At 33.1% G+C, this 23488-nt stretch overlaps 3 protein-coding genes, 2 long non-coding RNA genes and 1 pseudogene across 6 annotated transcripts; 4 read left to right on the top strand and 2 right to left on the bottom strand.

Moving 5' to 3' along the window:
- Window positions 1–2556: 2556 nt before the first annotated feature.
- LOC146909100 (uncharacterized) lies at window positions 2557–3311 on the top strand. Its single transcript, XM_085730026.1, has one exon. The coding sequence runs from the start codon at window positions 2718–2720 to the stop codon at window positions 3102–3104; it is 387 nt and encodes a 128-aa protein (XP_085586152.1). The 5' UTR covers window positions 2557–2717; the 3' UTR covers window positions 3105–3311.
- Window positions 3312–5221: 1910 nt separating this feature from the next.
- LOC146909099 (uncharacterized) lies at window positions 5222–5867 on the top strand. The gene has a single exon (XM_085730025.1). It carries the CDS (start codon window positions 5338–5340, stop codon window positions 5725–5727), a length of 390 nt encoding a protein of 129 aa, XP_085586151.1. The 5' UTR covers window positions 5222–5337; the 3' UTR covers window positions 5728–5867.
- Window positions 5868–7697: 1830 nt separating this feature from the next.
- Window positions 7698–8348, top strand: LOC146909098 (uncharacterized). The gene has a single exon (XM_085730024.1). The coding sequence runs from the start codon at window positions 7799–7801 to the stop codon at window positions 8189–8191; it is 393 nt and encodes a 130-aa protein (XP_085586150.1). The 5' UTR covers window positions 7698–7798; the 3' UTR covers window positions 8192–8348.
- A 506-nt stretch (window positions 8349–8854) lies between these two features.
- Window positions 8855–12208, bottom strand: LOC146909097 (pentatricopeptide repeat-containing protein At2g13600 pseudogene; annotated as a pseudogene). The gene is made up of 2 exons (XR_015020443.1): window positions 9250–12208; window positions 8855–9090 (listed from the first exon to the last, which is right to left on the bottom strand). The product of XR_015020443.1 is annotated as a pentatricopeptide repeat-containing protein At2g13600 pseudogene (transcript).
- Window positions 12209–16916: 4708 nt separating this feature from the next.
- LOC146909096 (uncharacterized) lies at window positions 16917–18767 on the bottom strand. Its single transcript, XR_015020444.1, has 3 exons — window positions 17854–18767; window positions 17448–17703; window positions 16917–17267 (listed from the first exon to the last, which is right to left on the bottom strand). It is a non-coding gene; the product is annotated as an uncharacterized LOC146909096 (long non-coding RNA).
- A 1440-nt stretch (window positions 18768–20207) lies between these two features.
- On the top strand, window positions 20208–22196 carry LOC146909095 (uncharacterized). The gene is made up of 2 exons (XR_015020442.1): window positions 20208–21112; window positions 21497–22196. It is a non-coding gene; the product is annotated as an uncharacterized LOC146909095 (long non-coding RNA).
- Window positions 22197–23488: the final 1292 nt, after the last annotated feature.

Below are 23488 nucleotides of genomic sequence, written 5' to 3'. Positions count from 1 at the left end.
CCAAGAAACGGTTTGTGATTCTTCTTCCTTAGCTGAAAAAGTGAAGATGAACTCTTTTATGTGGCTGAAATCTTCGCAGACATCTTTTATTTATTCTTATTATGACTGGTGGAAACACCCAATCCCTTGCATGGGTGTTATTGTGTAATTGACTGTAACTTTTTTGTGGTGCTCTTCTTCAATAGCACCCTACTGTTGTATCTCGGTTGGTTGGCTTACCTTTTGCACGTCTTGTGCACGGTAAATCACCATTGTTCATAATATATATCTCATTTTAGCTTGTTCAAAAAAAATATAATAGTATATGATTAAATAATGAATAAATATTCGATCAAACTTTTTTTAATTAAAATAAACAATATTCATTCATTTAAATTGAAAGAGTATATTGATACAATACAAATTCAAAGTCGTTAAAAACAAAAGGAATGAATCTGCAAACAAACTCACATCAGCCATGTTAATAGCATAAAACGTCATAGTACATATGCATACAAATATGATTCCATTCAAGCCACCGAAATACTCATGTTTTCGAATCTTCAACGTTGACAACGCAAAAGTCATTGATTGAATTTGTACTTGATCAAAGTTAATCTTTCAAAATCAAATAAACACCCCACTAAAACGGGAAATAAAAAACACACCGTACAAAGACATGAACTCAAATTAACAAAATCGTGTTAGACGTCGAAATCACGGAAACAAACGAAAGAAAACTATGTGATAATCACTTATTTAATTAAAAGAGGAGGAAAAAATTGAAAAGATGATTTTCCATCAAAATTAACCTTAAATCATCCATCTTAGTAGATCAGAAAAATTGTGAATGTGAGGGTTTAAGAAAGAGAAAAGAGAGAGCTCATGGTGCAAATTGTTCCCCTAATATTAATCCAAAAAAATAGTAACCGGTCTTTTTATTTTTATTTTTACAGAATCGGACTTTTTAAAAGCGACAGATTGTATAAATTTTATATGAAAAAGTTATCCTACCTGCAAATACCAACATTTGAGATAATTTGAGATTATCATTCTGTCGGTTAGGCACAGACCCAGTTCCTCATATCCGGACAAAGTAGTATATTTTGTTTCCCATGAATAGGTACACTATAGAAATATTCCATCCGTCTTACAATAATTGGCTATTTACCTATTTTTCTTTTTCTCAAAATAATTGTCACTTTAGAATACCAATGCAGTATTTATTGTTTTTTTCCATTATTATACCCTTATTAAATTTCATCCAACTTAACTACTCCACTAACTACAATTAATAAGGGTGTTTTAGTAAATGATACTAATTTTACCATCAAAATCAACATAATTAATCATTTTCTTAATAATCGTGCATAAACCTTAAACGACTATTATTTAGAGACGGAGGGAGTATTTGTTTTTATTTTAAAGGGAGCACGCACATTAATATATTTGGACGGTTAGTATAATACTCCCTCCGTCCCAAATTATAAGCAAAAAAAAAAAAATCACATTTATTAAGAAAACTAAAACATAAGAATTTGGAGTATAGTTTTTTGTGTTTTCTTTGGAAAAAGTTTTATAGGAAGATGTAAAAACAATTTTCATTGGCTATTGACTATGGAAAAAATGAAAGAGAGAGAAAATTAAATGTAATTTGCATTTAATTTTATGAGAATAAACAAAAGTTTTTCTTGAAAAAGAGATTTTTTAAAAAAACAAGATTAAATAGGATAAAAATTTGTCTTTTTTGCTTATATTTTGGGACAAAGAAAATGAGTTTTTTTTACATATATTATGGGACGGAGGAAGTATGTATGATAGGGATTTTGTAATGTATGGGTTGGTTGGAACCATGTATTCTCAACTTATTTATTTTAAAGATTGTCAAAAAAAAACTTATTTATTTTAAAAATAATAATACGATAGGAAAAGAGATAGAGATACAATACGGCAATGAATGTATGAAAAAGACATGGTGTTCAAATATCATGCTCCAAATAAATATTTCATTCCAAGCATAATTTACTCAAGCATTGCACAATTTAAGCTCTAGGGAAACGAATTTGCTCCAAATAAACTAGAGCTTAAATTGTGCAATGCTTAAACGAATTTTAGTGCTTGAATGTATGAAAAAATCAAGCTACAATCAAGAAACATTGTAGTTTATTTGAATGCAAATTCGTTTCTTGAATCATTGTAGCTTGATTGTATCTTGTTTGTTGATGGTATTATTAAGGAGAGAAAATCGTTATTTTAGTGCTCAATTGATAGCTCTAAGGACAATAATATAAAGGGATCGGAGTTCGAATCCTCACTTCTTCATATTTAAAATGTGTGAGTTTTAACCACTAAACTACCGTTCCAAACGTTCCAAAGAGAGAACTTTCCATCGTGCAATTTCAAGAAAGGAAAAAAGGCGGCTGGACTTTTTTCAAGAATGCATATCTATTTTCTCGGGTCAAAGTGTTGTTTGTTGACTTTATTTTTCAAATGCAGTTTTTTCAATAATTTTGAATGCAGCCCTTTTTTTATGTATATATGCACCAGTACGCTATGCATCTGCTTGTTATGTTTTGCATGAGCAAATTAAACGTGGTATTATTTCTTTAATTATTCCCTTACATTATATATAGACCAATAAGCATAGCATAGTTAATTCAAGCAACAAACTTTATTCATTAGCATAAAGTGAGAAAACCATCATAAACGTTCTCCTCCAAGTTCAAGCAATTCAAAACATGGAAATAACAAGGTACTTAAGCAGACGGGGCTACCGTCGTCTCGACTACGGCACAACCACCACCGGCCGCCGGAAGAAGATGCAAATCATACGGATGAGAAGTCCACGTAGAGAGTGGAAGATAAGAACAAGCCCAAAGCTAAGATGGATGATAAGATCACCATTGAAATTGTTGACAAAAGTCAAGAATACGTATATGAACTTTATGTTGAAGTTGGCTGGTAACGTAGGAGGGGCTTTCAACACTGATAACAAGTTTGGTGTGAAAAGGATTCCAAAGGCTCGTCAAGTGTCTAAAGGTTATTCTGGTGATGCATTTGAGGCTAGGCTTATATTTGAGATTTCTAAGACCTTGGTTGCTTCACATGAACTATATTCCATGTAGTAATTGCCTGTTTCTGTTTTCTTTGAATTTTTGTAAGTGTTTCCACGTGATTCTCATTTCCCAATTAGGAGGTGTTATGTAATTGATTCAATTGTATCATATTTTCATTGTCTCATGATTGTGCTTTTCACACACACATTACGGTAACTTTTCATACACCTGAACACAAAACATAGTGTTGCAATTAGAATAGACACTTACATTTTATGGATCATGAGTCTTAATTGTTTATTGTATTTTTTGTTTATACCTCTCAATTCACATCCCAATACAAGTGTATGTTTTCTTCTAATTTAAATCATGATCTAATTTTGTCATAACAATAATAAACCTTAATTTCGTTGCTTCATCTTGAACTCATTTCAACATATCATCTCAAGTACTAATTTTTTCATGATCAAGAGACTTAACAAGTTCAACAGTTATAATGCACTTTGTCGTGTTGCGGCATGCGGATAATGTGATATTTGAAGATGATGATGTGATGATAGATTTTTTTTTTAAACATCATATTATTAAAAGCTACACTACACAAGAAGAACGGGAAAGCTAGAGAAAACCACAACACGGGCACATAAAAATGCAGCAATCGAGCCCCTAGAAAAAAAACACCCCAAAATAAAACACCATATGTGATAGTCGAAAACCTAGAGAATAATGAAAAAGTTAAAAAGGTTGTACGTGTAGTAAATTTGAAGATGATATCTTAAAGAGTTGATTCGGGTAGCATAGACCTCTCTCAAGATTGGTTGAAATGTATATTATTAGGGAATTAAACACATGATTTTTTAAATATAATTATTTATGTTTTTGTTAGTCAAATCTTGAAGTTTATGAATGTTTTGTTAAATCTTCGTGGGTATACAAATGGTAAAACAAACTTTTCTATATTTTTCCGAGGTCTGATGTTTTCGAATTATATAATTTGAAAATACAAAAACTCACGTAGGGTTATAATTGTATGGGTTTCACAAGTTACAACTTAGTTGACTAATCACCTAACCCAATATAACTTAAGTTGAGAGTTGAGTCTAATCAAAATAAATTGTATTGATCACTCAATTCAATCCAATTTTTTGGGTTGAATCGGGGCGACCCAACACATTAACACCTCTACCTGATTCTCTCATTTACTTACATTCATAGTCAAGTTTAATTTGTTTTTTTTAGGAAATCAAAATGAAATAAATTACTACTAGCCGGCTATCCTCCCAGCACAAGGTGTGCCAAAGAAAAAAGCCAAAAAATGCAACAAAGTATCAACAGAACGAACCAACAGTTAGCCAATACCCACACATACAAAAGGATTTTGGTACCATTTATGAAAAGTATAATGAAAAACAACAAATTTAGCTTTAAACCAACAAAAGGAAAGAAGCTTAATCTTCTCTAAAAGCTGAACGGGGAAATGGTCTTTACCTCTGAATAGCTTATCATTTCTTTCCTTCCAAATCACCCAATAACTTGCAAACCAGATCAAAATCATGAAAGAGCGCCTTGATGTTGCATAACCTGAAGAGGTGCCAAATTGAAGAAAATGATCCACGGTGGTATAAGGATCCGCTGAATGTACTCCAAATCAGTTGAGAACAAGTTGTCAAATCTGACCAAACAGACCACATGTCAAGAATAAATGGTTCTCGAATTTCTGCAAGCCAGACCCACTAACACAAAACTGAGACTCGTGAGTAATAATCATTCTTTGGAATAAATTCGCCTTAGTTGGCAATCTATTCTGAAAAAGACGTCAAGCAAACATCAAAACCTTCAGAGGGAACTCCCTCCTTCTCCTTCATAGTCAATTTTAAACTCAATCAAGTCATTATTTAAAAAGTTAAACTTAAAATATATAAACTCAAAGCATCTGGAAGAAAAGAATGCAAATTCATTTGTTGTATCTCATTGGTTGATAGTACAGTACGGTTGGTCTTGGTCATATTTGTTCACTCACACATTTAGGGTCAAAGTGTTGTTTATTGACTTTATTTTTGAAATGCAGCCCTTTATATTTTTATATGTGCACAATTACGTCATGCATTCGCTTGCTATGTTTCGAGCAAATTGAACGTGGTATTATTTATTTAATCTTTCTCTTATATATAATCCAATAAGCATATGCATAGTTAATCCAAACAGCTCTACTCATTCCCATAAAGTGAGAAAACCATCATAGACTTCATCTTCATTCACCAGTCACCACCACCACCTCCATCAAGTTCAAGTTATTCAAAACATGGAGATAAAGAAGTACTTAACCAGACAAGGATACCGGCGTCTCGACTATGGCATGAGCACCACTGGCAGACGAAAGAAGATGCAGGTAATTCGGATGAGAAGTCCACGTAGGGATTGGAAGATCAGAACAAGTCCAAAGCTAAGATGGATGATAAGATCACCGTTGAAGTTGGTGACAAAGATTAAGAATACGTATATGAACTTTATGTTGAAGTTGGCTGCTGGTAACGTAGGAGGGGCTTTGAACACTGATAATAAGTTTGGTATGAAACGGATTCCAAAGGCTCGTCAAGTGTCTAAAGGTTATTCTGGTGATGCATTTGAGGCTAGGCTTATTTTTGAGATTTCTAAGACCTTAGTTGCTTCACATGAACTATATTCCATGTAGTAATGGCTTGTTTCATTTGTTTTCTTTGATTTTTTTTTTTTTGTAAAAAATTTCACGTGATTCCCTAGTATGAAATGTTAAGGAATTAATTCAATTGTATCATATGGCTTCTCATTATTATTTTTTCCCTACACACATTTTATATACCATATGTCTTTGCGTTTCAACTGCTTATATTCTCTATATATGTATCACTCTTTTCCCATCCTAATACAAGTGTCTTTTTTTTCTTCTATTTGAACTGAGATTTGACTTTGTTATAATAATAAGAGAACCTACTTTGACTACATCATCTCAAACCCATTTCAATAGATCACCTCGTGCACTGATTTATTATTTATTTATTAAAGTTTTGTTTTCATGATCAAGAGCCTCAATTTTTTTTGAAGAGGATCAAGAGCCTCAATTGATTCAAAAGGTTTAGCAATTTCAGGTTTTAAATCAGTTGGAGGTTTTAAATCAATTCAATAACTTGGATCTTAATCTCCTTACATACCTCCATTCCATAAAAGGTTTGGGAAACATGGTTTGAAATGGTGATAAAACTCTTTGCATCGGCCAATCCGGGAAATTCACGTTTGGAAAAACCAATCCGGATTATACATGTAGATAGAAGAAGAAAAATTAAACGTGTAAAAACATCAAGAGAATGGATTTAGCTAGAGTCACATTACCTCAACTATCAATAGATAAGTGTGGCAATAGAGTGTATGAATGGTATGACAAGGTGTTGAGTAGAAATTTTGTATGATTGATTTGAGAGTAATTTTCAAAATATAAATTTGAAAGGTTACAATGATTAAATTTATTTAACGACATTTACTTGACACAAAGCATCACTTGGTTGGGTGTTTATGACATTGATAGTAGTGGCTTTATTCTGCTTGGAATCGAACACAATATCGCGTTCAATAGATCGTCTCATCTGTGGGGCAGGGAAACTGACCCCTTCGAAGACGGGTGTGAATTCTAACCATGATAAGGATATGTGTGGAGCGGGAAAATTGACCTCTTGGAAGATGGGTGTGTGAATTCTAACCATGATAGGGATATGATTTTTGCATGGAGTCAATGACATGGGTGAGGGAGACAAAATCCACCCCTTATCGGCTATGTTGCCACACCTACAACCCACAAGATTTAGGTCAGGTAGGTTGGGCACCAAATCAAACCTACAAAAGCAGAATATGCATGACATAAACAAAGAACCCCTTATCTTCTTATAAAGGTTCAAAAGTTTGCAACCTCGATGACTCTAACCAATGTAATTGGGTTGTGACTAATCAAAATGTAGAAAGTTTGCTCTTTTGGCCTCCTATAATTGTTCAAAAATTATGGAAAACAATGTTCAATAATTATCTACCAAAACATTTTTAAACATAAAAATCAACGTTCAGAATATACGAACCGAATGGTTGAGCAATTGTGAGGGGGCAAAAGAGCAAACTTCCAAAATATATTGTTTATGTTTTCGGTTAAGTCGGGCCACTCAACTAATAGAACACCCCCTTATTTAATTCTCTCAATTATACTCATAGTCTCGCAGTAAACTATAAACTCAATCTATCCATTATTCAAAAATTAAATATAAAAGATAGAAACTCAAAGCACCGAGAAGAAAAGAAGGCAAATTCATTTGTTGTATCTTGGTAGTGTTAATTAAAGCGAGAATACTTTCCCACATGATATTTCAAGGAAGGAATGAAGGTACGGTTGTTCTTGGTCGTCATATTTGTTCATTCACACATATTATATGTGTCAAAGTGTTGTTTGTTGACTTTATTTGTCAAATGCAACCATTTATATATCATTTTTTAATGCACAACTACGTAGTGTATCTGCTTCCTATGTTTTGAGTAAAGTAAACGTGGTATAAATTCACGAAAAAATAATTTTATTTTTTAAACGTGGTATAATTTATTTATTTATTTTTCTCTTATATATAATCCAATAAGCAGAGCATAGTCAATTCAAACAACAATCTCTATTCATTCCCATAAAGTAAGAAAACCATCCCAAACTTCATCCTCTTATTTATCACTACCCCTTCCAAGTTCAAGCAATTCAAAACATGGAATTGACAAGGTACTTAAGCAGACGTGGCTACCGGCGTCTCGACTACGGCACAACCACCACCGGCCGACGGAAGAAGATGCAGATCATACGGATGAGAAGTCCACGTAAGGATTGGAAGATCAGAACAAGTCCAAAGCTAAGATGGATGATAAGATCACCATTGAAATTGTTGACAAAAGTCAAGAATACTTATATGAACGTTATGTTGAAGTTGGCTGGTAATGTAGGAGGGGCATTGAACACTGATAACAAGTTTGGTGTGAAACGGATTCCAAAAGCTCGTCAAGTTTCTAACTCTAAAGTTTATTCTGGTGATGCATTTGAGGCTAGGCTTATATTTGAGATTTCTAAGACCTTGGTTGCTTCACATGAACTATATTCCACGTAATATTTTGTTTTCTAAAATTTATTGTAAAAATTCCACCTGATTCTTCATTGTGAAGTGTTGAGAATTGTTATTTATTCTTTAACTGAGGATCTGTTGAGGAATGGATTCAATTGTATCTTCTTTTTCTTTTAATGAACAAAATTAGTACTTTTTCTTATTTCTATTTATTTATTTAATAAGCTTTAATGCAACAAATCATGGTGTTTAAACATGGCTAAGAATCAGAATAACATTCTGCAATCCAAAAATATTAATCATGTCACAATTAGGGGTATTGGGCAGGACAAACTAATGAGAAGTGCATCCTGAATCTAAAGTGATTTCTTTACATGATAAAAGCTGGAAAGTTCCTTGTTTTAAGTCCCTTAAACTGAAGGAAAAAAATAATAAGAACAAGTAATGGTATCAAAGGTCAGGATCCAACTCAGTGCAAAGCAAATGTTTACGCACCAAGTTTTCCTGGTAGCAAATCGAATTTATATGCAAAAATAGTTCATCTCAAATATGAGAGCATCTAGGACAAAACGGAGGACCCACTTTCAAGATATATGAGAGCATCTCAAATATGGCATTGTGTTTTTTTTTTTTTTTGAGAGAAAATATGGCATTGTGGTTGATTAGTCTCTCTGAGCAGCAAATCTAAATGTAGAATAATATGATCTATACACGGAAAATCAATCGTGATAAAATTTCAATTCGTTCTGGATTCAGAAAGTCATTTCACAATAGTTAATAACTTAATAGGTCGCTGCCATACAAAAAAAACATGTGTTGAGATCAGACTGCATTATTTGGCTTTATCAATAGCAGTGGATCAAATGGTCATGTATTTACCATGTACATAATCTCTCTTCCCATCTCATTTGCCTTTCTTCCTCTGTGATACCCACTGCAGCATACTGCAAACGAAATGAAAAGCAAGCATAATTTACAGCTATAATACAAAAACATCAGTTAACAATTGCAAATTTAGAGGCAACCAATAATAATTTATCATAAGAACAAAAATAATCCACAGCAAACAAACTACAAAAGCATGAATTATCTCATATTCATACCTGCTATAACGTTTGGGCTTAGCATCAGAAAGTTGATAGGCTTCTACATCGCCAATGGTCTCGATTATGGCTTTTGTTGGAGTATCATCATATATAATTCTAGTTTTCTTAAGAAGTCACCAGTTCCATCATGTACCTCAAGGGTGCCCGGCAAGTTGGGATCACGATAAATAAGATAAAAAAGGAGAACACACATAGAAAAAGAAACAAAAAATGAAACTACTGCATGCCACCAGATGTATTTTCCATTTAAGATAGAGTTGCCGCGGGACTCTAGCTACATAGAGAGCCAGATCATTTTCACCATGTATCCATAACGAGAAAGCCTATACATGTAAACCTTCTTCATCAAGCATCCCTTGAACAATATACCATACATGGAGTTAACAAGACAGCAAAGTTCAAATGAATTTACACACCATCCTCTGAAAGAAAAGAAAATGTCCGCACAAAAGTAAAGCATCCCCAAATCTTGTGCTTTACATGTGGTAGTTCGCATTAGTACACAGATTTTATTCACTTCATAATTCATTCTCAGGAATTATGAACAAAAATCAGTTAGAAAACTTGGACTGAACAAGGATAGTTTTAGTAACAGTGATTTAACATTCAGTCCCAACACTAAGGCTTTAAATTTTGAAATAAAAAAATTAAATCAAATAACACAAAACATGTTAGTGACCAAATGCCCTAAAACAAATATAAGTTACCAAATTTGAACCCAAAGCTTCTTTCTTCGAATTCTCACATTCCTGCAAAGCATAAGCAGCAATCCCTGACACATTCTAAATCCAATATGGTTTATTTAGAATACAAGTTGTTTGATCTTCGTCGAACGGTCCAGACCCCTTGACTGCGTGATTGTGTGCTTTCTCTCTGACAGTAGAGAACCTGAGTCCTTATAACTCATTAAATACAGGCCAGAATTGACCATTAGAATGTCCAGTCTAACCTAACTATCAAGAATGATGAAATTCTTAAGATACAGAAAATAAAGTTACTGTAAAAATTAAGATGGACAAAATAACATCCAAATGGTGAAAACATCCTAACAAAATTGAGCTTATATTTGTTCAACGCCCATACTACATTCAGAAGAAGAGGCATGTATATGTATATATCTCGCTCCATATTTAAGCTCATTGGATAGATCACAAAGACCAAAAGGAAGGAGAATCTTCTAAACCAACTTCACCTTCAACCATGTTTTCCTGATATTTAAATCCAACTCGATCCTGGTACTTTCTTTACATTCCTTGTCTCCATTAGCTCTCTCAGACTCACCACGCCATCCCAATTGCTCGTTTCAGCCAACATGTTGGACAATAATACATAAGATGACGGGTCATTTTTGTCATGTTTTATGGCATGTTCTGCTGCAAGTTTCCCAGTCTCTACATCCCCGTGAATCTGACAAGCACTAAGCAATGTTTGCCAAACCCGCACACCAGGTTGAAATGGCATTCTTAAGATTAACTCCTTAGCTTCTTTGATAAGTCCACCCCGGCCTAGGATACTCACCATACAAATGTAGTGATCTTCTCCAGGAATGATTCCATAGTCTTTATCCATGGAGGAAAGATACTTCCTACCTTCATCAACAAACCCGCCTTGACTACATGCATAAAGAACACAAATGAAGGTGATGTAATTTGGTTCTACACTCGTTTCCCTCATTTCATCAAAAATTTGAAGAGCTTCTCTGGGTTGGCCATTCTGAGCACATGCCATTATCATTGTTGTCCATGAGACAACAGAACGAGAATTCATCGATCGAAAAACAGTCCATGCACTATCCATGCATCCACATTTTGCATACATGTCAAGAATAGCGTTATCAACACAAACATCAACGTCACTTCCAAGTTTGATCCTCAAGCCATGAAATTGTTTCCCTTCCTCCATTGAAGCCAAACAGGCACAAGCATTTAGAGCAGTTGCCAAGGTAAATTTATTCGGCTTGACACCCATTTTTTTCATTTTTGCAATGACTGCAAGTGCCATCCTTGGCTCCCCCCACTGTAAACACCCATCAGCCATTTGTGTCCAAGAGCATACATCTTTGTTAGGAATCTCATCAAAAGCTTTGAAACCCTCCTCCAACTTTTGATTTTTTAAATACATGTCAACTAAAGAATTCCCTACACAAATGTCATCCCCATAACCACTCCTAACAAGCTGTGAATGAACTTGCACTCCCATTTCAAGAGAGGAGATCGTAGCCAACCCCGTCAAAGCACTAGCAAAAGTGAACTCATCCGGTTTTACACCCTCACGATTCATGTATTGCCAAAATACTGGAATCTGTTCGGGCGAAAACTCCAAGTAACCCCCCATCATGGTATTCCATGTTACAGTATCCCTAATAAGACTTGTCTCAAATATTTGCAAAGCTTCTGTCAATTTACCATTCCTGACTAATGCAGTCAAAAACGCGTTAAGCAAGAAGACATTACACTCCAGTCCAGACCTCACCACTAACGAATAAATCTGATAAGCCTGCGTCACATTTTCCGTCAACGAACAAGCCTGAAGAGCACTAACAAATGTAAACTCATTCGGTTTCACAAATCCCTCGCGGTGCATACAGCTGAACAACGAAAGAGCTTCGGAAGCACAGCCATTATGGACGCAACCCATCATTACAGAAGACCACGACACGACATTTCTTTCAGGCATTTCATCGAACAGTTGGAGTGCAGAAGTAATATCTTTACATTTAATATACATGTTTAGTAAATGGTTTTGAAGAAAAAGTGTAAAAGGGGTATGCCCTTTGATGAGATATGCATGAATTGCTGTTCCCTTTAGAAAGTTTGAGTCTTGTGCATATGTTCGTAATAAATTTATGTATAACTCTTCACGTTTGGCCATCATTTCTTTGATGAAAGAAAACATTATTACAAAATGGGTGTGACACTGAAAGTGTAACAATCACGGTAATTGTTTCATTGACACTCTGTTTGGTTGGAGAGAAATAAGAAGGAGAGAGTTAAAGAAGAGAGAAATAGAAGAGAGACACTGAATTTCTTTTGTTTGGTGAGCAGAGAAAAAGAGAAGAGAGAAGACTGCAGCGTGGGCCCCACTCAAAATCTCTTTCTTCTCTCAACAGCGAAGAAAGTGGAGAGAAAACACTGCTCAATTTTTTTTATCCCCTTTTTGCCCTTTTCTTTTTGGTTTTCGGGGGAGAGTTGCCGCGCTTCCTCTCCTCCCACCTTTTTATTCCTTTGGGTCATTATTATCTTCCTCACTCATCCTCTAAAGTGTGGTGATGGACTGCAACTTCTCTTGATCTATCCTTCTTAGATCTCTACAGTACCACATCAAGACTAGATCTGGAAACTACAAATCATAGGTATGAATGTATTAAATCAATCTGTTTAATGTGTTTTTCTCTGTTCAATATAGATGAATTTGTCAATAAATGTTGTTGATCTTATATAAAAGGGCATGCAGTACCATGGATGTAGTGTGTTTGTCAAATTTTTGAAACTTTTTTTATGATGTTTTTCTTTGTGAATATAGTTCTATGTATCTGTCATTAATATGGCAGCAATTGTGTTTATAACTTTGTTTTCAATGGGTTGCACAAGTTTGGATAAACGTAATGTGTTAGTCATGGATTAATTTGTAATGCCTCTTATTTAAGTCAAGAAATTTCGCTGAGAATAATTAGTCATTTCTTTGTAGACAATCATTTTTGACTTTGAGCTTAACTTCTCAATTTCTAAGGTTGATGTGTATAGATTTCTCCAGGTAGAATTTGTATAGGTCACTTTCTGATATTGAATCATACTTTTATATTTTATTTTTTGCTATATATCATATCTACTTGTTTAGAATGACTTGTGTTTTATGTAATCTTGTATTCATAATTTCAGGGCATTATAAAAATTTGCTTGAAAATGAGTAAAAATGATGGTCTTCTAAGGGTCAATGTTCCTACAACAAAATTCTCTAAAACAAATATAAATGAAACCAAACTTGTTTTGTCTCTGTACTATTTTTGATTCCTTTTGCTATTTGATCATGTCTTGTGTTCATGAGGCCTTAATAAATCTATGCTGTTAAAAGAAAAAGGTTTTGGGATTTCTATATATTAATCTTAGTAATTGTTTCATAATTTGTATTGTATTTACAATAAAAACTTAAGAGTATATATATGTCATTTCCTTTTTATTTACTATGAATTGGAACATTTATTCAATTGCTCATTTGTGCTACATGTGGGAAGCCTTTGAGAGTGTCATATTGTTGTGGAGGTAATGTCAAATCTAGATAGTGTTGAAGACGTAAGCAATGATGAACGAATTGAAATAATAGATGAAGTGGACTTGGATGAAGATGAAATGGTTGATGTTGGAATGTCTATTCAAATGCTAGTTATAAATCATGCTAAAAAAGAGATGGAAAGGAGGCAACATATTGGTTCTGTTGTCTTATTGTGTCATGCTGTCCATGCATTGTATTTGAATCAAATCTTATCAACATGTATGCATAGTCGAGTCACCTATTCTCCACAAAGTGAGTGTAGACGTTGCGAGTTAATGAGTTATCTAGTGCACACAGATAAGTGTCGGGACATCATACGAATGGGGCCTGAAGCATTCATGCAGTTGTGTCTAAAACTAAGAGGTACGGGCATAGTAAATGATACTATAAAGTCTACTGTAGAAGAGCAAGTGGCAAAATTCTTGCATATTGTAGGACATAATGTTAAAAATCGTACTGTATCTTTCTTCTTTTATCGTTCGGGAGAGACTGTCAGTCGTCACTTTCACACTGTGTTGCATGCCATACTTGCGTTAGGGGAAGAATTTATAGTCCAACCATCAGGTGCCGATGTCCCACCACAAATACTAAACAATAGCAGATTTTATCCATTTTTTAAGGTACCATTATATTTTTTTAAGGCATCTTCATTTTTTTATTTAGTCATAATTATTTTCAACCTTTAAGTATATCCCTTATACAACTAACTAAATCATCTATGAAATAAGGATTGCATTGGAGCTATAGATGGCACACACATTCGAGTGAAGGTCCCAAGGGCAGAAGCCCCTCGTTTTCGTGGAAGAAAAGAGCACCCCACTCAAAATGTATTAGCTGCATGTAATTTCGACATGAAATTCACTTACGTGTTAGCCGGGTGGGAAGGAACAGCATCTGACTCAAGAATATTAAAAGATGCTTTAATTAAAGAAGACCCTTTAATAATTCCTGAAGGTTAGTGGAAAGGTTAATTTAATATACTTTTATTAAAAAAAATGCACATTGAACTTATTTCGACAACATTGAGTTATAATATATATTTTATAAAATTTTGTAGGAAAGTTTTATCTTGGGGATGCGGGATTTATGCTTAAACAAGGGTTACTAACTCCATATAGAGGAGTTCGTTATCACTTGAAAGAGTATTCCTCTCGTGGGCCACAAAATCCCCAAGAGTTATTCAACCTTCGACACTCTTCACTTCGGAACGTCATTGAGAGAACTTTTGGTGTGTTAAAAAAGAGATTTCCAATTATAGCTAGTGGCACTGAACCACATTATTCATTTGAAGTAATGATAGACATAGTATTTGCTTGTTGTATACTTCATAACTTTTTAATGGGAGTGGACATTGATGAAGCACTAATTGCTGAGGTTGATCATGAACTGCTTCAAAATGACATAGATAGATCCCAACCACAACAGCATGATGAAGACTACCGACTAGGATCGCTTCTTAGGGAAGCTATTACAACTGAAATGTGGAACCTGTATGGAGCTTAATGTAGTTGTGTCATGAGATAATGTAGTTTATTGGTTAATGTTAATGTAGATTATAATTATGTTTTTCTGTTAATTTAGTTCAAATGTTTTATTTGTTGTCATGTACTTGTTTCAATTGATAAATATTTGGATTATAATCTTGTTTCGTCTGTCATGTACTTGTTTATGTTAATTAATGTGATATGCATTGTGGTATCTTGTTTCTGTTGAAACTAAATGCATTTATAGGTTGAAAAATGGCAAAGGATAAAGGTCAAAGTGTAGAACCTAAACAAGCTTCTAAGGACGTCTTAAGGTGGACTGATGACATGGATCAAATATTATTGAATGCTTTGATGGAAGAAGTCCATAAAGGGAATAGGCATGATGGTTCATTTTCATCTGAAGCATACTTGAATGCCGTAGCTGTTTTACGGACTAACATTGATCCAACCATAACAAAACAACACATAAAAAATAGAATGAAAACTTTGAAAGATCGTTTCGGTGAAGCGTATGATCTATTTGATAGCTTAAGCGGATTTGGATGGAATTCAACAACTAGGAGGTTTACGGCTGAGGAACCAGTTTGGCAAGAACTTATAAAAGTGAGTTTTTTTTTGTTTCATTTATTAATTGTGGTGTCCTTCATTTTATTTCCTAGAAATACACAATGTATATTATGCTTGATTTGCTAACTTATAGTTTGTCTTTGATGATAGGTAAAACCACATGCTGCTAAGTGGCAAACCATGCAAGTTAAGCATTATGATGTTCTGAAGGTTCTTTTTGCTGAAGACCGAGCAGCGGGAAAAACATCTAAGACTAATAAAATGAGACACAATCAGTTGGAGAAGGAAAGGGAAAAGGAAAAAGAAAAAGAAAAGGAAAACGTTGATCTGAATGACCCAGCTGATGATACTTACATGACTGACCAGCGTGCTGATATATTAGATGAAGGGCAAGAAGAACCCATTGTTGACTCATACAGTCCAACATATGGGAAATCACATCATTCCATAGGAACATCTGGTTCTCGCGGAACAAAGCGTAAGGCTCCAATGAATGATTTTGTGGAGGCTTAATTGGATAGAATGACGAGTGGCATTAGACTCATGGCTGATGCTTTGAACAAAGGTAATTCAATTTCTGATCAATTGCATGATGTGGCTAAACAACAAATAGAAATATCTGCACGACAAGTTGCAGCTATTGAGAAACGCAACGAAATCTTGCAAAATTGTAGACCTCGAGTGTATACAGGAGCAGATGTATGGAATATGCTTGATGAGTTGGATCTGCTGCCACAATTTCGTTTTAAGTGCTATGAAGTTCTTTGCAATGATGACAAAAAGAAGGAGCTGATTTTTGGTGTGCCCACTGACATGCGCTTACAGGTTCTCTTACAAATGATGGATGCTAATTTCTACCACTGATGTTATCTTGTATCTTTTTGTGTCATGTATATGACTCTTTTGTGTATATGTAATGAGGACACATTTGGTGCCTATAATTATGCCTTGTAACATGGCAAGTATTTTGGCATGAAACATGCAGTAGGGAAAAAATAGGCAATATGTAGTTGCCCCTTTAGGCAATTGACGGTAGATGATATATATATATATATATATATATATATATATATATATATATATATATATATATATATATATATATATATATATATATATATATGGTATAATGATTTTGTGTTAGGCCAACTATGGCATTTCTTATGGTTTAAGTGACTTATGGAAATTCAATTATCATTTTGAGACAATTTCAACGTTTCGGGCTGTAGGGGGCACTGGCGCTGCTGCTGTCATGACAGTGCAGCACCTGTTTTCTGCTGTTTTTTTGGGTCTGTTACCTGTTTTGATGCTGCTGGTTTTGATCTGTTATGGCCGTTGCAGGTGCCTGGGGTTCCGGATTGTGGTGCTGCTGTTTTCGTAGGTTATGGCATAGTTATGGGTCTGAATTCCGTAGGTCATCTTTGGATTTCAGTGTCATATGATCAGTAACACTCTTACCAGCATCAAAATGCACTATAGTCTATAGAAAAGAGTGTGCATAAATATAACATGTTTGGTTAATTTAATACTTACACAGTAAACAGCAGCTAGTAGTCTCATGTTCCAACCTAACTTCCACTGCTCAAAATCTCTTTCAAAAGCTATAGCAATGACAAATGACTGGATTGCACTAGATAGCCTCTGAATGCTCATGAACCTTAATCTTGAAGGGTAACTTTTAAGTAACTGAGCCTGTTTTTATTTTAAATAATTTTTTTTGGATCAGTGTGAGTATTGTATGTGTGCATCATATAATAATAAACAAAAATATATATATATATCCAAAAGGCATAGAATTCATGATGTCACACCTAAATGTTTCATCATTCTAGATCTTAATTATATCAAAGCTTGGAATCAAATAAACCGTACCTGAAATACAATCCACAAACTCCACATGACTGTGGCTAGGAACAAGAGGAAAGAACCCAAAATCCATTTTTTGTCATGTGATTCACTATCTTTATGTTGTTGATAGTTGTGATGATATGATCCAGATAGGAGATGTCGCGCAATCCGTAACTGGGGTCCTTTGTAAAATGCCAGAATCGCTACGCCAGCCATACACAATAATACACTCACTATCTTTGATATTTCAGATATTGTCCTTATATTTACCTTTTCCAATCTACTCAGAGAAATGATAATCATATTCATTCTTGCCGGTCACTCTAATTAATTAAATACGTAACTCGTATCAATTATTAGATGTAAAAGTTAGTTACACTTAAACTATAGCTTAGTTGATGAAAATTAATGTTGATTTTCCATAATTTACCTGAGCAAAACAGCAAAGAAGAATGTACAAGCAGGAAGGCAATTAACAATTGCAGCAGCCAACGTAGCAGAAGTGTAAACAAGGGCAATACCATGCACATTCAAAGCTAAAGTAATTCTGAAAAACAACCAAGTAGGATTACAGAACAAATTAGTCCTAAAACTCTTTGTCAAAATACCATTTGTTGAGAAATCACATAAAGATCAAAGAAGAAGAAGAAGAATAATAATGTTCTTCTACCCAAATATGTATGGTTGAGATGGTTATGTTATTTATGTTCGGACGCAATTTGTTGTATAAATATTCATTTGTATGTAGTTTATGTTGTAAATTTTAATGTATCCAGTACTAATATTAACGCACGTGCTAGACTTTCTAGATACGCCTGGTATGAGTGTTACACTTACACTATTTAGCCTTATTTCCTATTATTATGTTGTTGAAATTCACTTTTTATTGTGTTTGTGTACTTATTCTACAAGATACAACGATAAAAAAAAGTTTTGGTTATTAAAAAAAATCACTAAATTTTCATTGTTTAAATTTTTTTATCGAAAGCAAGATCTCACCGAAAATTCAAATAATGAGCTTTTGTAGTATTTTGTAGCAATTCAAGTTTTGGTAATAAGAGTGTTAAATTGTTTTGTCAAAAAAAAAAAGTGTTAAATTGTTTCATTATAACAAGGTTATTTTTGTCAATGTCTAAAATATTGTCATTTCTCTCTTCTCACTTTCTACTCAACCAAACAAGAGAGAGAGGAGGTTTACACTTCTCTCTCTTCTATTTCTCTCATCTTTCTTTTATACCAAACAACCTCTTAAATCTACTCTATTTCTTACATATTTCTCTCTTCTCATTCTCTCTCTCACTTCTTTCTCTCTTCCTAATTTCTTCTCTTTGCCAAACACAGTGTGAAAGCGACACTGTGATGGAATTTTGATGGCTTTCACTATTGTTCTTCTTCTTGCAGTCTAGGTGTTTGTGGATTGTTTGTGGATTCTTAACTAAACCACCAATTTGGTCCTTTCTAAGTTATTCTCAAATTAACCATGACTCAATATGTTAAAATTGTCTTTGTCTTTGTCAAATACTTTTCAATGAAGTTCCTCGTCCTGTGACAAAAGCATAGACTATTTTGAAATATTGTAAAAAATTTATCAATTAGATTCATGTTTCTATGTTTTTATTTTCTTCATATGACGGGGGACTTAATTGAGAAACTTTTAACAAAGATATAGACTATTTTAAAATATTAATACAGTTAGGAACTAATTTGAGAATCATGTATAAAGACAAGACCCAATTTGATGGTTTAGTCATTCTTTAGGAGGCACTCACTAACTTCAAACCAGAAAAATAAAAATAAATATCTAATAATTAATGAAAAAATGCTAACCATAAGGGAAAAAAAAGTAAAAACTTCTTGAAAAAAAAGTAATGTTTTGTTGAAAATTAATACTAATATTTGAAAATTAGAGAGTGTAATTTATATTTGAGATCAAACAATGAAGTATAATATATTGAGTTTTTCTACATAAATTTAATAATTTTTTATTTTTATTTTAACAAGTTTAGTGACAAAACTTACGTATAGTATACTATACGAGAGAAGAGAGATATTGTAATCCAAAAAAAGAGAAGAGAGATATTACTGGTTCAAACTTACACTATCATATCAAATGATTCCTTAGTTATTATCATTTGCGACTTTCAAAATACTTTCATATTGGTATAATCATGCAACATTAAAAAAATCAAATTATAATGTTTTAGTAAACTCCATACAAGACCAAATTATTTGAAATAAATCGAAATTAATTTTTGAGTAGAGCAATCTTGATCAAAGTTACTTACCTGTCATCTGAACCTTAGATTATTCAAGCCCTTCTCCAATAAACTGAAGGGTTAATACAAAAATTAAGCAAAGTTACATAAAAAATTATTTTAAAATTGATTTAATTTGTATACATTTGTTGCATGTACATTTAATTAAACCATGTCATATAAATATTTTAAAAATCAACTTAACAAAATGACCAATTGTATGTTTAGATTGAAAACATGTATAAAAAAGTTTTATATGTAAATACATACAAATATCTTTAACATTTAGGTGAGAAAACCACCTTAACATTAAGATAGCCAATTAATACATTACCAACTCAAATTTTTACTATAATCCTTATCTGATTAAAAAAGAATAAGGAAGTCCTCAGATATTTTGAGCTAAATGAAACTCCACCTGACCACCTGTGACTTAGTTCTGCTATAAATATGACCTTTACCTTTCAACATTCTCACACCAATAGACAACAACCGATTCAAAGGTATGTCTGTTTTCTTTACTCTTTTTTCCTTTTTGATTTGGCTCCTTTCTTAGTTTTCCTTTCCATTTCATGTGCATGTCCCATTCCTTTTGGTCTTTTCTTTCTTTTCTTTTTTCTAGTTCCCTTCCTTAAGTTTACTGTTCAGTTTCTTTTCTTTTCCTATTTTTTTTTCTTGATCTATCTTTTCCTCCACCCTTTTTTTCCCACTTTTTTATTTTAGTTTACTATATTGATCCTCTCATAAAAAATAGAAATGCTCACTTTCTTTTTCCCTTGTCCAGTTTTTTTGGAAAAAAAATATATACCTTACGTTTTCCTTACCCATTAGTCTTTCTTGTTTTCTCTTTTCATTAATGTTAAACTAAATTAGTTAATTTCAACCGCTACTTTATTTTTATTTTTAATATTTTCTCCAAACCTTCACTATATATCAAAGATTGTTAATCCTTTGAAATAAAAGAAAATCAAAGATTGTTAATATTTGATCTGAAAGTAATGATTGAGGAGCAAAGAAAAGACATTTGAGGACTAAAATTATAAAGAAAAGACATATTTGAAGGACTAAGGATTGACTAACTAAAGAGACATTCATATGTTTGCAATTTTCATACAAGGACTATATTAACGACACCGTTTCACATATTAAGAGACCAAGATAGTTGTTTACTTAGCAACTTTATTTGTATTTAGATTCTTTGAAAATTTAAAACTTAAATCTCATCATTATACATGATACCATCTAAAAAAATCGATGAACAATATGTCTAGCTACTTGGATTTATATAAAGTAAACTAACCCACTGTAAGTTTTAGAAAATTATGAATATTGTTTCAGTGAGTATGAATTAAGATGAAGTTATTTTGATAAGTTTATAGTTGATATTGAAGCTGAGAAAAGTAATTTGTCAAAGTGAATTTGAAAAGCTTTGAGGTAAGAGAAGTTATTACTAATAATTAAATTTAGATAATGTTTAAGTTATGTGTTTGTTTGCTTTTATGCAAGTAAAAAAATCTATTTCTCAAAATTTCATATATATGTTTATTTGTGAATGAAGTGTATGTCAAAAGACAAACTTATACAATTGTGTGAATCTTGTGACTTGTTCTGATTAATAATTGATTATTATTTTCAAATAATTTGGTAAGTGAAAACCAAATGTTGCATTTATATATGTGTAATTTCTTTTGCATGATTTATGTATAAGATATTTTTGTCTCTCATTCTGAATAACGTGGAGAACTTGTGTACAAATAATGCACTCTTGTTTGAGTATTTTATTTTTCTTAGTATAATATGTTTGGATGTTTCCTACAGATGTTGCCAGAAGGTCCTATGAGCCACTGCAAGATAGAGTTTCTTGAGGATGATCAGTGTAAGGCAATTTGGGAGCTGAAAGGTGAGACTCTGGTTTACACCGGCCTTGTTCGCACTACAAATGAGGTCGATGGTTTGCTTGTGAGCACGAAGGTAGAGTACCTTAGTTTGGAGTTTGTGGGTCTACCAATGGAGAGGATTTGGGGAGCTTTACATCCAGATATGAGCAATGAAGCTTCTACCTCTCGAGTATCCAGGAATGGTGATTAACTCGTTTGTATGATGACTTAGAGTTTAAGAGTATTATTTTCAGTTGGACTGTATTTATTACACTCTTAAAACTCTTCTCTCTTTTAGTAGGCATGTTTGACTAAAGTAACTTTTGGATATCCTTAGATATTAACTTCTATGGATCACTGTAAAATATTTTAGTAGGCATGTTTGACTAAAGTAACTTTTGGATATCCTTAGATATTACTTCCTCCGGTCCTAAATATAAGCAAATTTAACTTTTTAAGTTCATTCAATTAATGATGTATGTGGTCCATATTATGAACCACATACATCATTAATTGAATGAACCTAAAAAGTCAAATTTGCTTATATTTAAGACCGGAGGGAGTAACTTCTATGGATCACTGTAAAATATTTAACTATGTTGATCACAGTGTTTGTAATAAGCCTACGAGTTTGACTACTATGTGACATGTATTAAGTTGATGCATATTATGTATTTTGAAGATTCTGAATTTAAAATGTTTAACTATGTTGATCAATGTTGTATTAGCCTACGGGTTTGGTATTTGACTATGTGACATATTACTTCACCTTCAATTTTTCTTTTAAATCAAAAAAACAAAAGTTACTATTTTTGAGAAGAAAAAAAATAGAGTACCTTGTTCAAATTTTTTCCAAAAGTTAACTAGCATATCCATATATGATATTTTTTTTTTTTGAGGGAATATCCATATATGATAATTAAATTTGACGTTGTGAAATTGATTTTAGAAATTTGTGACACTCATTTGTGAACATTGGAAAAGAGTGTTACAAGATATATGGGAGTTGGAGAGGATCCAACCCGAGTATTTTGCTTTTGAGGAAAGTGTTACAAGATACTTTTTTTTGCTAAAAAGTGTTCCAAGATACTTGATTACATACGAAACTTATGAGGTAAAATAATTTAAGGTTATGTATGTAATTCATAATTGCAAATATACGTCATTTGAATTTTCATCATTGAATTTACTAATCCTTCTAAACAATCATTGTTTGGGCTTTTTTTTTTAGATTTCTTCTGGGTTTGTGTTTAGGTTGGAGATGAAGGATTTCTAGGTTTGTGCTTTTTAAAGAAGGCTTGGGTAATTTTGTCATTTCGCTATTGTCAGGCTTCATAGGCTTCATTAAGGGTAAAATATTCCGTTCATGAATACTTAGCCTCCAGATCTGACTAAGACGGAAAATCAAAATAAACAGAGTCGTGCGAAGACGACAAAATGACTAAAGCAAACGAATAAAGACTAAAAATATGTGAAAATCAAGGGTTTATTAATGATTAATTAATACATAACGAGGGATATTACATTTACAGTGTTTGGTAGGCAAGAGATAGAGGGGAGAGAGAAAGAGACGAGAGAGAAAAAGAGAAGAAAGTCTTCATTTCTCTAGTTTGGCACATCAAAGAAATAAAGAAGAGAGAACAAATTTGGCTGGGCCCCACATGTTTCAACTTCTCCTCAAGGTTGCGAAGAAAGTGGAGAGAGTGGGCTGTACTCATTGATTTTCCCATCCTACCCCCGTCTTGGTTTTTGCAAAGAGAGTGGTTTTTTATTTTTCCAGAAATAACAACAAAATGCATACGGGATTCATTTTTTTTTTTAAATTTTAATTAACACTGCGTGCACATAAATGGGAAGTGGGAATGACCAAAAATAGGTGGTTGTGTGGTGCACACTGGCGTGAGTTAGTTAAGTAATAATTAAATCATAATTT

The sequence above is a fragment of the Medicago sativa genome, chromosome 7 (assembly GCF_051527215.1).
Source record: "Medicago sativa cultivar Bolivia chromosome 7, Bolivia_mono, whole genome shotgun sequence".
NCBI classification, from domain to species: domain Eukaryota; kingdom Viridiplantae; phylum Streptophyta; class Magnoliopsida; order Fabales; family Fabaceae; genus Medicago; species Medicago sativa.
Note: the sequence above shows the minus strand (reverse complement) of the source record. Positions and strands in the feature narration are given on the sequence as shown.

What these genes read in the sequence shown, in the direction of transcription:
- LOC146909100 (XM_085730026.1), top strand. Translation starts at nt 2,718, where the DNA reads ATGGAAATAACAAGGTACTTAAGCAGACGGGGCTACCGTCGTCTCGAC.
- LOC146909099 (XM_085730025.1), top strand. Translation starts at nt 5,338, where the DNA reads ATGGAGATAAAGAAGTACTTAACCAGACAAGGATACCGGCGTCTCGAC.
- LOC146909098 (XM_085730024.1), top strand. Translation starts at nt 7,799, where the DNA reads ATGGAATTGACAAGGTACTTAAGCAGACGTGGCTACCGGCGTCTCGAC.